The 16,398-nt window shown below is 41.0% G+C and overlaps 1 protein-coding gene across 5 annotated transcripts in view; it reads left to right on the top strand.

Annotated features, from left to right (window-relative positions):
* The window catches only part of zeb2b (zinc finger E-box binding homeobox 2b), a 71,818-nt gene extending 58,852 nt beyond the window's left edge, over window positions 1–12,966 (top strand). For 4 of the 5 annotated variants that reach the window (XM_051111983.1, XM_051111982.1, XM_051111986.1 and 1 more), the window contains 5 exons: window positions 1,268–1,482; window positions 3,573–3,681; window positions 3,911–5,910; window positions 7,353–7,533; window positions 10,736–12,966. In XM_051111983.1, the coding sequence (XP_050967940.1) occupies window positions 1,268–1,482; window positions 3,573–3,681; window positions 3,911–5,910; window positions 7,353–7,533; window positions 10,736–11,310 (3,080 nt within the window). In that variant the 3' untranslated portion in view covers window positions 11,311–12,966. The remainder of the gene's footprint in view (window positions 1–1,267; window positions 1,483–3,572; window positions 3,682–3,910; window positions 5,911–7,352; window positions 7,534–10,735) is intronic. The other variant, XM_051111985.1, reaches the window with a different exon arrangement.
* Window positions 12,967–16,398: the final 3,432 nt, after the last annotated feature.

Raw genomic sequence — 16,398 nt, 5'->3', positions numbered from 1 at the left:
GGTGCAGCTGTCCGAGTGGTGAAATCATAAACCCTAAATTTCCCGTCCCGAGGGGGGCAGCCGGGGCGCATTACGGCGCATACCTCTCTTATGAAGAACGTGTGAAAAATTAGACGTGCGAGCCACCAGAAGCGATTACAACCGAGAAAACACAACTGGCTCCCAAACGCCTTCAGCAATTGCACTGTGTTCAGGTTTAAACCATTGTAAACAACTGCTTTTAGCTAGTTAAGGTTAGTAGCGGATTATTCCGGCACAATCCTAAGAAGTCAAGGCTAATACTGCGGTTCCTATCTGGTTCTGCTTCAAGACCTGGAACGCCAAGTGGCAACCCAAGACAGTTGATATGATACTATAACAAATATACAAAATGATACTATAAAAACTATAAAGTTATCATAAACTGCATAGAACCAAAACAAAAACAGTTTTAATAGAAGAATGCTTGGTAGCACTTTACTTGATGCATGTATGTATAATGCATTATAAAAAAGTGTTCATAAGGTATGTTGTATTATATCTTTTCAGAAATAATTGAAACCAAAATATTTGCAGACTCCTTGTTACAGTGCAATACAATGTTTTAATGCATTATACTTTCTAAAGGTGTAAAAACAAATGTATTATATCTGTGGTTATAATTATTCATGAGGTCATACAGTGTGTTATGAGGTGCATTTACAGGGCATAATTGATGCATTAAAATGCTTTTATGATGCATTATATATGAAGGCTTCAAGTAAAGTGTTAACAAATGTTTTTATATTAACGTTAAAGAGAAAAGGTGGCTAGTGGCTAAAACAATGCTCATATTTGCAGTCATTATATAAACAAGACCAACTAACTTTATTATTGATTTACGATTGATTTTACTGAAAAAAAAGTGCATTGTCTATTCCCAAAATGCTCAATGGATATTGAAATTGACCGATGCCATCATCTTAAAATGGCTCATCGTCATCCAAATTATGGGACTGGCTAACATATCTGTTGCTAGCATGTTCCCACTTAGTTCAAAATATGAATGTGTCATATTTCTTCCATCACATAAAGCCCATGAGCAAAACTCAGCGAATTCGAATGCACCTACCGTGTGTGTTCATGCATTGGCGTGAGTGCGTGTATGGGTGGCAGTGCCAACTTTGACGGCAGCACACAGTGGAGCAGATTGTACAGATACCTCCTCGTACCACCCTGGGCACAGCGCCCATTCGCTGCCATTGATTTGCTGACCTTTTGGCCCGCTGCCCCTCTCTCTCTGCTGCAGACCTGCCACCTGGAACTCCAGATGCTTTCGCCCAACTGTTGACCTGCCCCTACTGCGACCGGGGTTACAAACGCTTGACTTCCCTAAAGGAACACATCAAGTACCGGCACGAGAAAAACGAGGAGAACTTCGCCTGCCCTCTGTGCAGCTACACGTTTGCTTACCGCACTCAGCTGGAGAGACATATGGCCACACACAAGCCAGGACGAGATCAGGTGAGCCGCACTTCCTCTCTCGCTCTCTCTCTCTCTCTCTCTTTCTCTGCGCCTCGCTCTAGCTCTATATCTAATGTGCTGTATTCCCTCGGAGAAAAGATATCATTTTGATTGGCAATCATTATTAATTTTTCATGGCATTTTGAAGATGCAGATCTTTTAATGGTTATAGCCTTAATTGAGGTCTAAATGGTTTTTTGATGGCCTGCTCTGATATGATTCTGCAGTCTTATATTCACGATCGAATGACTATGTTAATTTCCAATTTAGAAATTGTATCCGCTCTTTAGGTTTTCTTTTTTTATGTTCTTTAAAAATCAGTTTCTCTGCGGTGACAGAGTAACACATCATAATTTCCTTGCGCGTAAATGATAAACGTGAGCCGAGCGCTCGGTGTTTTACCTCTTAGCAATCTGTCGCAGCATTATTTACACTCATTATATGGGTTGTTGTGGCTGTCGTGTCAAATATAGGACGCATTCCCCTGTGTAAACAGGTAGATACACCGAGTCTCTTCTGGCAAATAAAGCAGGTCTATGTAAAGCAAAGCGATACGCGGATCTCTCTAGAGACTGAACCACTTAAAACTTATCTTTGCGACTCAAAGCGCAGTGTGACATCAGAGCCGCTCCTGTAATCATCTGAGATGAGGTACAGCAGCTCTTTTATCTCTCAGACATGACGTTCTGACTAGAACAGAATGATTTGATACACGACGAGCTGCCAACTTCTTCACCTGATGCCACGGGCCGCTCAAAACATGAACAGATGGCCCATTCTGCACCCGTGACCTCTCTAATCCACAAATTACTTCCTATTTGTTGGTCTTTGTTTGTGTGCTTCATCTTGAAAGACTTTCCTGTCGAAAATTTGCAGTCGTCTGTGAGTCCGACCGCGACTGAAACGCGCAGTAGAGCGCTCTCCGTGCATACGTGACTCTGGTTTACCAGTGAAGCTGATTTTTACTTGCTAAGCCCAATAATATGCAAATAACCAATCAAATGCCCCACCCACATCATGCTTGACACACTTAGCGCAAGAGTATCACGCCGGGCGGAAAAATCCCTCTCCTCCCGCTGCTGCCAGTCACAATTAGGCCGACGGAGTGACTGTATCACATCGAGGGCGATGGTGGGACTAAAACCTGCCTCCATCCTCAGAGGGAAGGTGGGGGGCGTAAAGCAGCTGTTGCTGTTTGTTTATGCGACTCAGCAACATATGAGCGAATGGTGGGGTCCCTCCCCGCCGTGGGCCGCACGGCTCCCCGCTTGATGTTTGAAGGTTGCCGCTGTTTGAACAATCCTCCCTGTGTCCTGTGCTTTATGCCATCTGTCTCCAGCGGAATGCGGGCCTCTCTCTCTCCCCACCAGTTGTCGGAGCCGATCATGGGCGGCGCTCACAGGCCTTTTGTGTTCCTCTGCCCGTTCGACATACTCACCTCCCACTCTGAATTAATTGTGCTCGCCTGGTGCGCTCTCTGCTTCTCTGCACTGACGCCCGTATTGTTGTTGTTGTTATTGTTATTATATTTTGATTTTCGAGGCTCTGCTTTGAATTGCAAATGCGAGGGGCGCAGCGCTCATGTTCTACCTTTGAACAGCAAATGAAGTGCCTGCCTACGAGCCGCATTCACGCATTATTAAAGAGACGTTTGAAGCCTTTAAACAGTCTACAAATTTGTGTCCAATTACGAAATTGCAACATTTATGCGAGCCCACCTTTTTGCGTAATGAACTCTTTGCACAGGTATCTGAAGGATGTGTTGGTTAAATATGCATGATTTATTTGGAACGATTATGCTAAATTAGATGAAGTGGATCATTTCTGCCTCCCTAATGAGGAAAAAAGTCTTAAAAATAGGATTCTTTTTGTTCTTTTTTTTCCCGCTGCCAATGCAGCGTTTCTGGCTCTAGAGTCAGGAAATGAAAAGGTATGAGATGCTCTGTTATCGCTGCTCAAATGCACCCAACCAAAGCAAGATGCTGCTTTACAACGGGAGCCATTTGGCCCGCCATGAAATTATTCACTGAAATCTTGCCTGTTGTGTGTTTGTGCAAGAGAAGCTCATGTGAATATTTTCTCATCCGCAGCACCAGATTCTCAACCAGGGTTCTGGCAACCGCAAGTTCAAATGCACTGAATGTGGCAAGGCCTTCAAATACAAACACCATCTAAAGGAGCACCTGCGGATACACAGTGGTACGTCCTTTTCTTTCTTTCATAACTCATGGCCTTAGTTAAGAATAGTCTTGATTCTGCATCAGAATGAATGCGTTCTTTGTTTGTTTTGTCCCAGCCATCTTTTCATTTTATGGTTTTATTAGATGAAAAGAGGGTGCCCAGTCATTATTTTGAAAGAAGTGCAATGACGATAAGAACATCTCTCACTTCTTGATGCGATTCAGTTCTTTGTCTGTCTTCACTGTAGGTGAGAAGCCATACGAATGTCCAAACTGTAAGAAGAGATTCTCGCACTCCGGGTCGTACAGTTCGCACATAAGCAGTAAGAAATGCATCGGACTGATCGCCATCAACGGCAGGGTGAGGAACAACCTGAAGACGGGTTCATCTCCAACCTCCGCATCATCCTCCCCTACGAACACCGCCATTTCCCAGCTACGACACAAACTGGAGAATGGCAAACCCCTCGGTCTGCAAGACCAGTCCAACCACCTCAACATCAAATCTGAACCACTGGACTTCAACGACTATAAGCTGATGATGGCCTCTCATGGCTATGGTACGGGCAGCCCCTTCCTGAATGGCGGTGTGAGGGGAGGCAGCCCACTGGGCATCCATAACTCCCAGAGTCCCCTTCAGCACTTGGGCATGGGTATGGAGGGGCAAATGCTGGGATACCCGTCGCTGGGAAACAACCTGAGCGAGGTGCAGAAGGTCCTGCAGATTGTGGACAACACTGTGTGTCGACAAAAAATGGACTGCAAGCCCGAGGAGATCTCCAAGTTGAAGGCGTACATGAAGGAGTTGGGTTCCCACATAGAGGAACAGAAGCAAGGGCTCACCTCGCCCGGTGGACCGCAGAACACTCTTCCACTCATCAATCACAACGGTGCCACCAAGAGCATCATAGACTACACGCTGGAGAAGGTCAACGAAGCCAAAGCCTGCCTTCAGAGCTTGACTACGGACTCTAAGAGGCAAATTAGCAATATCAAGAAAGAGAAGGCAAATCATCTGCTAGATGTAGGTATAGAGGACAAAATGCACGAGAATAATAATCTAATGTTTACACCCTTCTCCTGCCAGTATTGCAAAGAGACCTTCCCTGGCCCTATTCCCCTGCACCAGCACGAGCGCTACCTTTGCAAGATGAACGAGGAAATCAAAGCCGTGCTTCAGCCCACTCAGAACGCCACGACCAACAAAACCGGCTTGTTTGCTGAGAAACACGGCCTCTTGCACCCCTCCATCATCCCTGAGAAGGGTGTCAACGGCCCTATCAGTCCCTACAAGGACCACATGTCAGTGCTGAAAGCTTATTTCGCCATGAACATGGAGCCCAACTCGGAGGAACTACTGAAAATCTCCATAGCGGTCGGCCTTCCGCAGGAGTTTGTGAAAGAGTGGTTTGAGCAAAGGAAAGTCTTTCAGTACGCTAATTCCAGGACTCCTCCTTTAGACAGGAACCATGTGGAGCCTGGCCATCCTGTCTCCGTTCACACACCCACTAAAGACTCTTTAGGCATGCGGTCTCCGATGTCCCTGGTCAAAGGTGCTGACCGCATCACATCCCCCTCCATCCCCGAGCTTCATAACAACATTAACAACTGCGACACCCCGCTCAGGCTCTCCAAAACCGCTCAGTTCTCCAACCACAAGCAGCTGGGGGATAAGCTGGACCACTCCAGAAGCAACACGCCATCTCCCCTTAACTTATCGTCCGCCTCCTCCAAAAACTCGCACACTAGCTCTTACACACCCAACAGCTTCACCTCCGAGGACCTGCAGGCTGAACCTCTCGACCTCTCGTTGCCAAAGCTCATGAAGGAGCCAAAGCACATCTTGACTGTGAAAAGCCGACCCAAGCTAAACAGCACCCCCACCGACCATAACCACGTCGTGACGCCCCGCGAGCACGCAGACGAGCCGCTCAACTTGGCTTATCTGTCCAAGAAGGAGTTTGGCAGCCCCAATGCAAACAGCAGTCTGGACAAGAGCTCGAGCCCCATGTTTGGTCTGAACCCCTTCGCTGCCAAACCCCTGTACACCTCCCTGCCGCCCCAAAGCGCATTTCCGCCTCCCACGTTTATGCCCCCGGTGCAAGCCAGTCTCCCGGGGCTGAGACCCTACCCCAGCCTCGACCAGATAAGCTTCTTGCCGCACATGGCCTACACGTACGCGGCGGGGGCGGCCAGCTTCGCCGAGATGCAGCAGAGGAGAAAATACCAGCGGAAGCCAGGGTTCCAGGTAAATAACGGACTCGCTGTTTCACAAACCCTCAGGCCTTGTGTTTCTTTTTTCTATCCCTCTGGTGAGTGGCGCTCGGCTTCATTCAGACACTAATTAAAAGCCACTCAGAGTGGGAGAGGGGAGCTCACCTCACGCCCAGCGGCAGATGAGGCAATGAAAGAGAAGCGCGGTTCCTGTGGTAGACGTCGATGCCTCTAGTGCCATACGCCGGTTCTTTTAGTGGCGGCGGTTATGTTGCCAGCCCTCGAGTGGCTCGTCCAAGATACCGAGAGCAGGAAACGTCAAAGTGGCAGGTGTTCGGTGGCTCTAGCGTAGATGCGCCTGTGGCACTGCTGCTCCTTTTTTTAGCGTCTCAGGTGTGAGAAAAATCAGAGACATAGAGAATCAGTGAACCTTAGACATATCTCTTTATTTCTGCCCCTTTTTTCATTTGGCTCCTTTTTTCCCTATATTTCTACAGCGAGAAAAGCTGAAATGAGCTTGAGCATAAAGATTAATAATGCACACTCCCCATGTTCATTACAGCTCAGCGCTGAGGGCTGTTTAACATCGGGGAAACCATTCTGATAAAAAAGTATTAATAATGTTTCCTATTCTAAGTTATTAAATTAGATTTTAAAAATACAGCTAAGGGCATTTAGCTCAAATTGATTGCGGAACGATAGCACGGAGCTTTTTAAAAGAGAGTGCGCAGAAGTATTGTCAGTCCAGAGCCGGCTGTCCTTAATGAGGGCATCGTCGCTGCAGTTTTGGCCATTTTGTGCCCCTCTTGATTTAATCATTACCGTTTGAAATTAGAGGACTGTGGCAATATTCCCTACTAAGACTCTCTTCTTATTGTTATTAGCTTCTAATGTAATAATATTTTTTCCCCATTAATTTAAGTTTAAGCCTATCGGGGTAATCTCTGCTCAGATAAATACTGCGCTAACACCCTTTCATGTATGAAATTAAACCAAATTTGAATGCAAATATATGGAATAAGGTGTGATTAAGAAGAGAGAAAGGCCTCATTTGCAATATCCTGCCTTTACATGCTTTTTCAGGTCGCAAACATTTGAATGTTTCATTCTTAAGACTGCTACTCCAGTTTTAGCTGAGAAATGCATATCTTATTCATATTTACATGTTCAGTTTTAATCTCTTTATGATAAAAAAAATATATATATAGAAAATGATGAAATAGATTAAACAAGCAAGTTTTATTATTATTGTTTATTCTGATTTTCAGGAAAATATGACAAAATATGAATCATTTTTAACAGTAGATCATGTTGTGTTTTATATTTTGATTCTGACACCAGCAGTGTTATTCTAATGCTTATTCATTTGTGGTTTGTTATTTTTATTACTGTTTCACCATAGAGTGAACCGCATTGTGTGATGACAGTAAACATAATAATAAACTGAAGGAGCTAACGATCGCTGTCTCTTTCCAGAGCGAGCTTCTTGACGGGCCGGCAGATTATCTGAGCAGTCTAGATGATATGGCCGACCCCGAGGCCTGTCTGTCCAGGAAGAAGATTAAGAAAACAGAAAGTGGTATGTACGCGTGTGACCTTTGCGACAAAACATTCCAGAAGAGCAGTTCCCTCCTCAGACACAAATATGAACACACAGGTATATATACTGTTCTAGACACCATCATTTAATAACTGTCTGTCTAACTCCAGAATATTCACGCTGCTTCTTGCTTTCTTTCTTTCGCTCTGTCTTTTTCCACTACCTTAATCATGTTTTCCTTTTTCCTTTTTTAGTAAAAACTAACATGTTTCTCTCCTGTTGACAGTCAGTGAGAGGATTTTGTAAATGTAATTAACGTGGCAAAAACATGAAACTGACATTGCACTAAATTAAGAAAATAATTAAACAGCTAGAAAAAATAAACAAACAAGAAGCTGGACTGCATAATCTCTGGAATTGAAGTTGGTCAAATGTCTGCGAGTGAACGGGAACATGAACCTTTGACATTTACAGTAGAGGCTGCATTCACGCCACGCTATTTCTTTGTTTATTTAGACACAGATTTGATTTGGATGACTGTATAAACAAGAAATAATTGCATTTCAAATGTGAAAATAAATTGGCAACATTTTTGGCTAAATTGGAAATGCGAAATATTTAGGTTCTAAATGTGATTTTTTTTAAAAAAAATTTTATGTCATGCATGTTAATGAATACAATAATATTTGCACTTCTGTAATTATTTTACAGAAAAATGCAACAGTATACTTAAATTTAGAATTTTGATTAAAAAAATGGTCACAGTCACAGCTTTGAACAGTGACAATACAAATAGAATAGAAAATGCAAATGAACAGAAGTTCTTTTAATTTAATTTATAAATAAAATATAATAATGTGATTAGTTTTGAAAGTGCAGTAAATGAGGATTGGACAATTTGGGTGTGAATGTAGCCTGACACCATGTCTACATGGGATTTGCTCTTTAACACTTTAATTGAAATTAATCATTTTCAACAGAAATCTATTTGTATAAAAATTGATTTAGCATGGGCTGTCTTACAACCAACAAAATTATTATACAGAATGTTTGTGCATATACATACAACCTGCATGTGGTTAAAAACACATGGTGATTTAAATGAAAAAGGCAGAGACCAGAAACATCAAGAATTAAATTCATATAATAAAATTCATTCCAGACATATGAGGGTGTGTAAATAAAATAATTGTTTTTCAGATGGATGGGAAAATAAAGTGGCTGGAGCAGCTCTACAGCTCTTCAGAAATAGAAACGGAGCGTCTGTCAACTGAAAGCAACTCTAGACAGCTTCATTGATTATAATGGGAGCGATTTAGTTTTGATGCACTGTGAAGTGCAACTCATGCCCGCTGTAGACATGGAGTTAAGGTCACATTCTATTCCAGAGACCAGCCAGTGTGAATAAAAGAGTGAAATAAAAGTGAATTAAAGGAGGAGAGTAACTGCACACACACACACACACACACACACACACACACACACACACACACACACGCACACACACACAGAGTTTCTTTCTCTTGATTGCATCACCATTTACAGTCAGTCTGGAAGGACATGGGAATGAATCCACTGACGTGAATACAACTGTTTCATTTCCCTGTCTCTCTCTCTCTCTCTCTCTCTCTCTCTCTCTGCGAGCGGGTGATCGTGTATTACGGCGGTGCATTCCTGTGCTGTTTGCGGTCAGCTCTTGGCCAGTTACATGTGTCAGTAAATGTAAAGTCCAGACTTGGACTGATGTAGCATATCAGTGTAAAAGTGAAGTTCAGACTAGGCATCACAACATAAACAATTATATCTAAAATAGTTTTCTAAATATTTGATGATATTCAGTATGCATCCTGACATTTAAGTATTTGTTTTTCAATTATTTTGACCTAAGGGTATATTTTAAATATTTAATGCAAGCAGTTCATTTCTGAAAATTTTAGCTAAAATAATCAATGCGTGTTTTCTCACTGTAAAAGAAAATGAAGAAGCATATTTATTCACTTTAATTGATATACACCAGTATAACAATTTGTAGTAACTCCACGCAGCATTTACATCATGTTTTTTTAATAAATTATTTAATATGTGAAAAATGCGAAAGGAATGCTTTAAATCAGTTCATTTAAATTAAGTGCAATTCAAATAATGTGTATTTCATATATTTAAAGAATGTTGTACACAATGTTGCTTAAATTTATATTGCCTTCAAAATTATCACAAATATTCACAACGTGAACAATAATATTTAAATGTTAATGTAATGTATAGAAATTAATGTTTTTATTAAGGGCAATATTTAGCCCTTACAGGTGATTTTGAGTCAGTTAATTTAAAAAACATTATTACTCTATTTGATAAATGATGAAAACACTGTCTGCGCAATTCTAGATGTTATTTTTTCAAGCAAAAGATAAAATGCAAAAGTAGCTGCAAGTGATGCACAAATATTATAGCATGTAAACATTAAGCTAGAGTACATTTTGCATAACTGTCCAGTCGTCCTGTTAAATTGTATAGCTCTGAACTGTATTCCATCAATGCTTTCATGAAAAAAATCAATCGCCTCTAAGAGCGTGAATACAGATATGTGACAGCTACAGGTCACTACGGCGTCTGCAGAGACGCTCGATTGGCCTAGAAGAGAGTATGATGAAATATATCAAATATTACATAAAACCCCAGCAATTAAATATCTGGGGCATTTCTGTCACTTTCAGTGTTTTTTTTTTTGTTTTTTTTTTGCCTCGAGCACCTGTTAATTTCTGACTGCAGTGTCTCCCCTCGCTCTTTCCCTCTTCCATTCCTGCCATCTCTCTCTTTCAGCTCTTATCGGGTCTTTTCTGTGACGTCAGGTCACGACACGTCACCTCACGCGTAACGCGGGGCGCGACGGCGTCTCTGTCTCCAAACGACAGAAAAGAGTTGCGCAGCAGGAAACTGCCAGCGAATTTCACTCTGTTTGTTTGTTCCCGCGCTCCAGCTCTGTGTGTTTGTTTGGTTTGCGATGGTTTATTTATGTTGCAGTGTTGTAGCGGTGCGGCCCTGCGCTGCCTCACCGCTTCACGCTTCACTTCTGTGAGGGAATGTTACAAAGTAAATACACAAACGAGACGGCGGCGCGTCAAGCAGAACTGCAACCAGAGAAGGCAAACATTCATAACACTGGACTGTATTGGATTATTTTGGCTTGTTTTTCATCTGAACCCTTTTATTTGGTGTTTATTTTGGTTAGCGTGCGAGATGCGCTGTCTGTGTGTGTGTGTGTCCGCGAGCGCCGTCCGCTCACTCACCGCGTGCGTTCTGTCGTTGTGTGTCTCCGCAGGTAAACGGCCGCACCAGTGTCAGATCTGCAAGAAAGCGTTCAAACACAAGCACCATCTGATCGAACACAGCCGCCTGCACTCCGGAGAGAAGCCGTACCAGTGCGACAAGTGCGGCAAGCGCTTCTCGCACTCGGGCTCGTACTCGCAGCACATGAACCACAGGTACTCGTACTGCAAGAGGGAGGCCGAGGAGCGCGAGGCGGCCGAGCGCGAGGCCCGGGAAAAGGGTCACCTGGAGCCCACGGAGCTGCTGCTGAACCGGGCGTACCTGCAGGGCATCGCTCCGCCCGGATACCCCGAGCACCAGGAGCGGGAGCCCATCCTGCGGGACGGCCTGAACGGGAGCATACGGGAGCGACTCAAGGAGGTGGAGGGCGCCTTCGTGAAGATGGGCCGGCGGGACGACGAGTTCGAGGAGGAGGAAGAGGAGAGCGAAAACAAAAGCATGGACACGGACGGGGACACCATGAGGGACGAGGAGGAAAACGGCGAGCACTCGATGGACGAGAGCTCCGTGGACGGCAAAACCGAATCCAAATCGGATCACGAGGACGGCGTGGAGGACGCGGTGTAGCCGACGTTCGGGGGACGGGTCGCCTGCGAAGCTGCATTATGCAAAAATGAGCAGAAGAAGAAAAAAAAAAGAAAGAAAGAAAGAAAGAAAGAAAGAAAGGAAACTAAAATAAATGAAGTTTTAAAAATTGTACAGTATTAAGGCCTAAAATATGTGTGGTGCTACCATCCTAAAATCATGTGTTCCATAGTATTTATAGCACAAACTAGTAACTTGTACAAAAATTGCACTCTGCTTCTATAATCACTACGAGAATAATGAAATTATTTGCCGATGTATATTTATACAGTGTTAAAAAAAATGCGCATCTGCGGCGCGTCGGGCCGCAGGGGATCAGTATTTAATGCGTCTCTGCCCTCGCCACACACTCTTTTAGGCCTCGTCACCGAATTCATGTGAAGGACCGTAACAGTATTCCGTTTGTTTTGACGATTTCGAGTCTTAAAGAGACTGTTTGGAGAGAGAACGACCATTCGACCGGGACAGACGGAAGGACGAAGCCTTGGGAAGGTTGTTGCCTTATATGCAAACCTGTTAATCAGCGCGTTTCTAAAGTGCCAACCCCGTTCAGTGCGAGAGGAGAGCGACGCCGAGCCGTCTCTCTTTCTTTCTCTCTCTCTCTCCGATCAGCACGTTCTCTCTGTTAGCACAGCAGCTCTTTAGTTTACAACGACGTTTGTGCAATTTCGTTCTCAGTATTACACCAAACCGTTTTGCAATGACACAGTTGCATCCTTTTATTTGTAGGTTTAAATAACATCTTATTTATGTGGCCCATTTTGTATCTCCTGATTTTATTTATTTCATACTGTACAGTACAGTATTATAGTTCTTCAATAAATAGATCTATTTTAGTAAAATGGAACCTGGAGTTGATGAGAGCATTTATTGTGTTTTGAAACATTAATTGTGAAATGCAAATTTTCAATTTCATTTCCGTTCATTTTATTTTGTTGTTGATCTTTTATTTTCCAGTTACTGGAAATTCCAAAATTTGGGAACTTTTGATACAATATTGTGAGAACACTGTATTTTCAACTGAAAAACCGAGAAAAGAGATCCACTTTCATGTCTTTTGCTGAAGTGGAACAGGGACAGTTGAAATTCAATGTATGATAATATCATGACTGAAAACACACCGATCTTTCCTGAAATGTCTTTGTAAGAGTATTATGGACTTTTTAATTTGTAATTTCTCTTGGAAATGACCATGCTCAAATAAAAGTAGCCAAATTAAAGAACTTTTCAAGAACGCGTGTGAATGCGAGTGTGTGTGTGTGTGTGCGTGTGCGCGCGCGCCGAATTATCATACGTCGTCCATATATTCATGTGTTTTTGTTTTAGAGGACACTCGCCGATTTGACTCTACGAGAGCGGCGGCAATTTCACCTTTCAAAGGTGATTCTCAGGCTCCGTCATTAGATATTCCTGCAACTTCACAGCCGATGAAGGCCGAGCAGGTTTTCAATGAACTCTTCAAATAAAGAGCCGAGAACCTGTCGAACAAAGCCAGAGGGAGACAGACAGACAGACAGACAGAGAGACAGCTTAAAGTGTCTTGAGCGTTTCTACAGCATATGCATATGAAAGCACAGATCAAACGCCCTCTCACACACACACACACACACACTCGACGCCCAGCCATCCGCATCACTCTCCTCACCTCACCTGATCAATTGAGTTTGCAAATGAAAAAAAAAAAAAAGTCGGCTAAAGATCCCACTTCACAACGGCTTTCATCTATTCAGTTTTTGAAGTTTAAACTTTTGAACAATTATAATAGTATTTAACCTGTATTAGTAATAATGATATTAATAATAAAACTTAGAACGGATTGTTTATAATTATCCATTAAAAATGACATAAAACTGCAATTAGAATAAATAATAATAAGTGTAAAATTACAACATACGTGCCCATTTGCTCAGACATCTATGGGGAAAAAATGCAGTTCTACAAAAACAAACAAACAAAAAAAGTGTTATTGGAGTTTAAGTTTGAAATGTCTGAAAAAAAAACAAGCAAAGAAGATAAATTAAAAAAAACAAGACTCAAGTTGTGAACAGTTTTGACAGATAGTCCTGGTCTTCCCCGTACAGTATATTTGTACTAACATGCATAATTAGGATAAAAAAGGAGTTTTGTGCCTCAGGTTATAGTTCAGTGTGACATATTTGGCAGCCATAGTGTGTTTCTAATATAATTTTCATTTGTTCATTATAATTAAAAAAAAGTCATAATTCCAGCAGTCAGTAATATCAGGCAGTTCCTGTATTTGTGTGGAACAGATTTTCACTGTTGACTCTTTGTGTGTGTGTATGTGTGTTTCTGTTGTTTTCAGCCCTTGTTGTTATTTTTCACATGTTTAATGTCTCTTAGAATAATAATTTATGATGATAAAGCAGCAGTGAGACACACACACACACATTTAACCCTCTGCTCACTGCAGCGGTTACAACTTAAGACATTTTAACCATTCAGGGTGTGAAGTTACATCCAACCCACCATGACTGATGACCTTTGACCTTTACCCACTTTTTTTTTTTTTTTATTGGACATTTTTGCTTTAATTTATATTAGCCAGGATTCAGGCTCAGTGCTTCCCACGGGGCTATTGGCTCTGACAACCCTTACTTATAATTTTATATGACTGTACATGACATTGTGTTATTTATTAATGATAACGTGAGTTCAAAATGTCTGATGAGAAGGTGAAGCAACATTTATGCATAACAGGGCTAATAAATATTACAAATGAGAGGCCTTAATAATTCTGTGAATCACTCAAACGACTCTGAACAGTCACATGGCTGCTCTGCCGTTCTTACAGTATATGTGTGTGTGTGTGTGTGTGTGTGTGTGTGTGTGTGTTTTGGCGGGTGTGTTGGTATGTTTGGAGTTTCTGCTGTCTGATGATTCACTGCTGCTCTTTCACCAACTGTATGGAGCACTGAGAGGCAGACAGCACTGTTTCTCCTGTCTCTCTCTCTCTCTCTCTCTGTCTGTCTGTCTGTCTCTCATGAGCTCATATTGCTGTTGGCTCGGTCGTTCTCTCAAACATCTTTCTCCTGCACGGCTTAAATCTTTCAATGCAAAAATAAACGTCACTCTCACAGATAACATAACAGCACACACACACTGAACACACGGCTCTCTACATTGCAGCCTTACTGTACACACATTTAGATAGCATAATGTCATCTTATCAGTATCAGTCAATATGAATGACTTCTTTTAAAAATGTGAAAATTGAAAATTATTAATATGACATTTTCTTTGCGTAAAAATGATCATAAATCATAACAATTGCATTAAAATATTCAGGTTTCACGATAGATGTTATTTTTATTCTGTATTTTTTTTTTTTGTAAAATATACAGCGTTATTACATAAATGGAAGCATTTTATAATCAGGTTAAATCTGTTAACAAAACGGATTAGTAAAATCATCAGGTATCATGAGCTAACAAACATTTGTTTATTTATTTATTTTTACAGCATTTAATAATCTAGGTTAATGTTAATTTCAATACTATTGTTAATATTTGTTCAAAATAGATTTTACATTTTTTTGTACCATTTTAGTAAATTGGTATGTTAGTAAGTTAGTACTAATACAAATAAGATTCATTGTTACCTTGATTAATAAGTGCTGTAAAGATATTATGTCAAAGCCAATATACTAAAAACATATTACAGTTAATAGAACTATATTAAACAAATAAACATTATTTAATAAACTTTTTAGGTCATGAGTATTTTCTCCATTCTAGAGAAGTTATTTTATAGTGAATATTTATTTGAATCATTATATTTTTTTCATTATGCTTTTAAATACATTAAGCCTGGAAATAAAAGAAACACATACATACACTGTTAATTGACTAAGTATGTTTCACATCATCTAAAAAAAAATGTTTGGTCATTTACATTTTCTGGTGAAATGTTTACTATTAAAAACATTTTCATGTGTGTCATGTTTCAGTGACTACATCATTCCCATATTTCCATGTGCTGCATAGCTTTCACAACTTTTATATTATTTAGACGTGGACATGTTCACTGTTATTTGGACATATACGTTTATTAAATGTTAAATATTTTATAAATATTCCATATTTATAGTTTATTATATATAATATTATATAACATTATACAAAATGATGTCACAGTAAATATATTGTATACCATACAACTTCCAATGAAGTTATTATACAAAATATTCTAAAAAACATTTCTGACACAAAGTCAAAATTTCTGATTCATCCTCAAGTTTTGCTGGACTCAGACTTTTGACCTAACTCAATTATTCATGTCTCCCATATGCTGCCTGTACAATCCTGTGTGTGTGTGTGTGTAGGACCTGGCACTCACAAAGAGAGATGGTTCAATGTCGTACAGTCAGACTGACAGACAGATGAGCAGCAAGAGGCCAACAGCTGTTCTGCCCAGAGAGAAACACACACAGAGAACACAAATCATACAAACCTAAAACTAGTGGCTAAGTCCACATAATACACAATATCAACAAACTCTACAAACTGTAAATATATAAACAACAACAAAAATAATACATATAAATATATACATAAAGCAACATCACACAAGTAACAGTGCGATACGGCTGTGATTAGGCCAACATACAACATTATCTCATGGCTACGAGTGTGATATTTTAGTTTATAGTTTAGTCTTTTGTGTGAACTACTTCCTTCCACCAATCTCGAATTGACAAATTAACAGCTGAGCCCAAGCCTCCTTTACTAATTTGAAAACGTCACTTTAGAGCTAGTGATGAAGGAAGCTTGCTTCAGTGAAAGCTTATTATATTACTAATATATTATAATATATTACTAATGTTACTGTATTAAAAGCTGTGTATTATGTGGAGTGGACTATTATAAGAGAGAGATGGACTGAGCGAGTGTGATTACCTGCATCTGATACAGCATTCATTCTTCAGCTCAATCTCATATTCACAATAAAACATTAGTTTGAATGTCTGCTGAGGAAAGTGATATTTTAGTCGTATCCTTTCATCTGTTAAGGGTGATTTCAGATGACGGCGCTGCTCAGTACACTTGCTGA

Source organism: Labeo rohita, chromosome 6 (assembly GCF_022985175.1).
Source record: "Labeo rohita strain BAU-BD-2019 chromosome 6, IGBB_LRoh.1.0, whole genome shotgun sequence".
NCBI classification, from domain to species: domain Eukaryota; kingdom Metazoa; phylum Chordata; class Actinopteri; order Cypriniformes; family Cyprinidae; genus Labeo; species Labeo rohita.
This window is presented reverse-complemented; position numbering and strand designations above follow the sequence as displayed.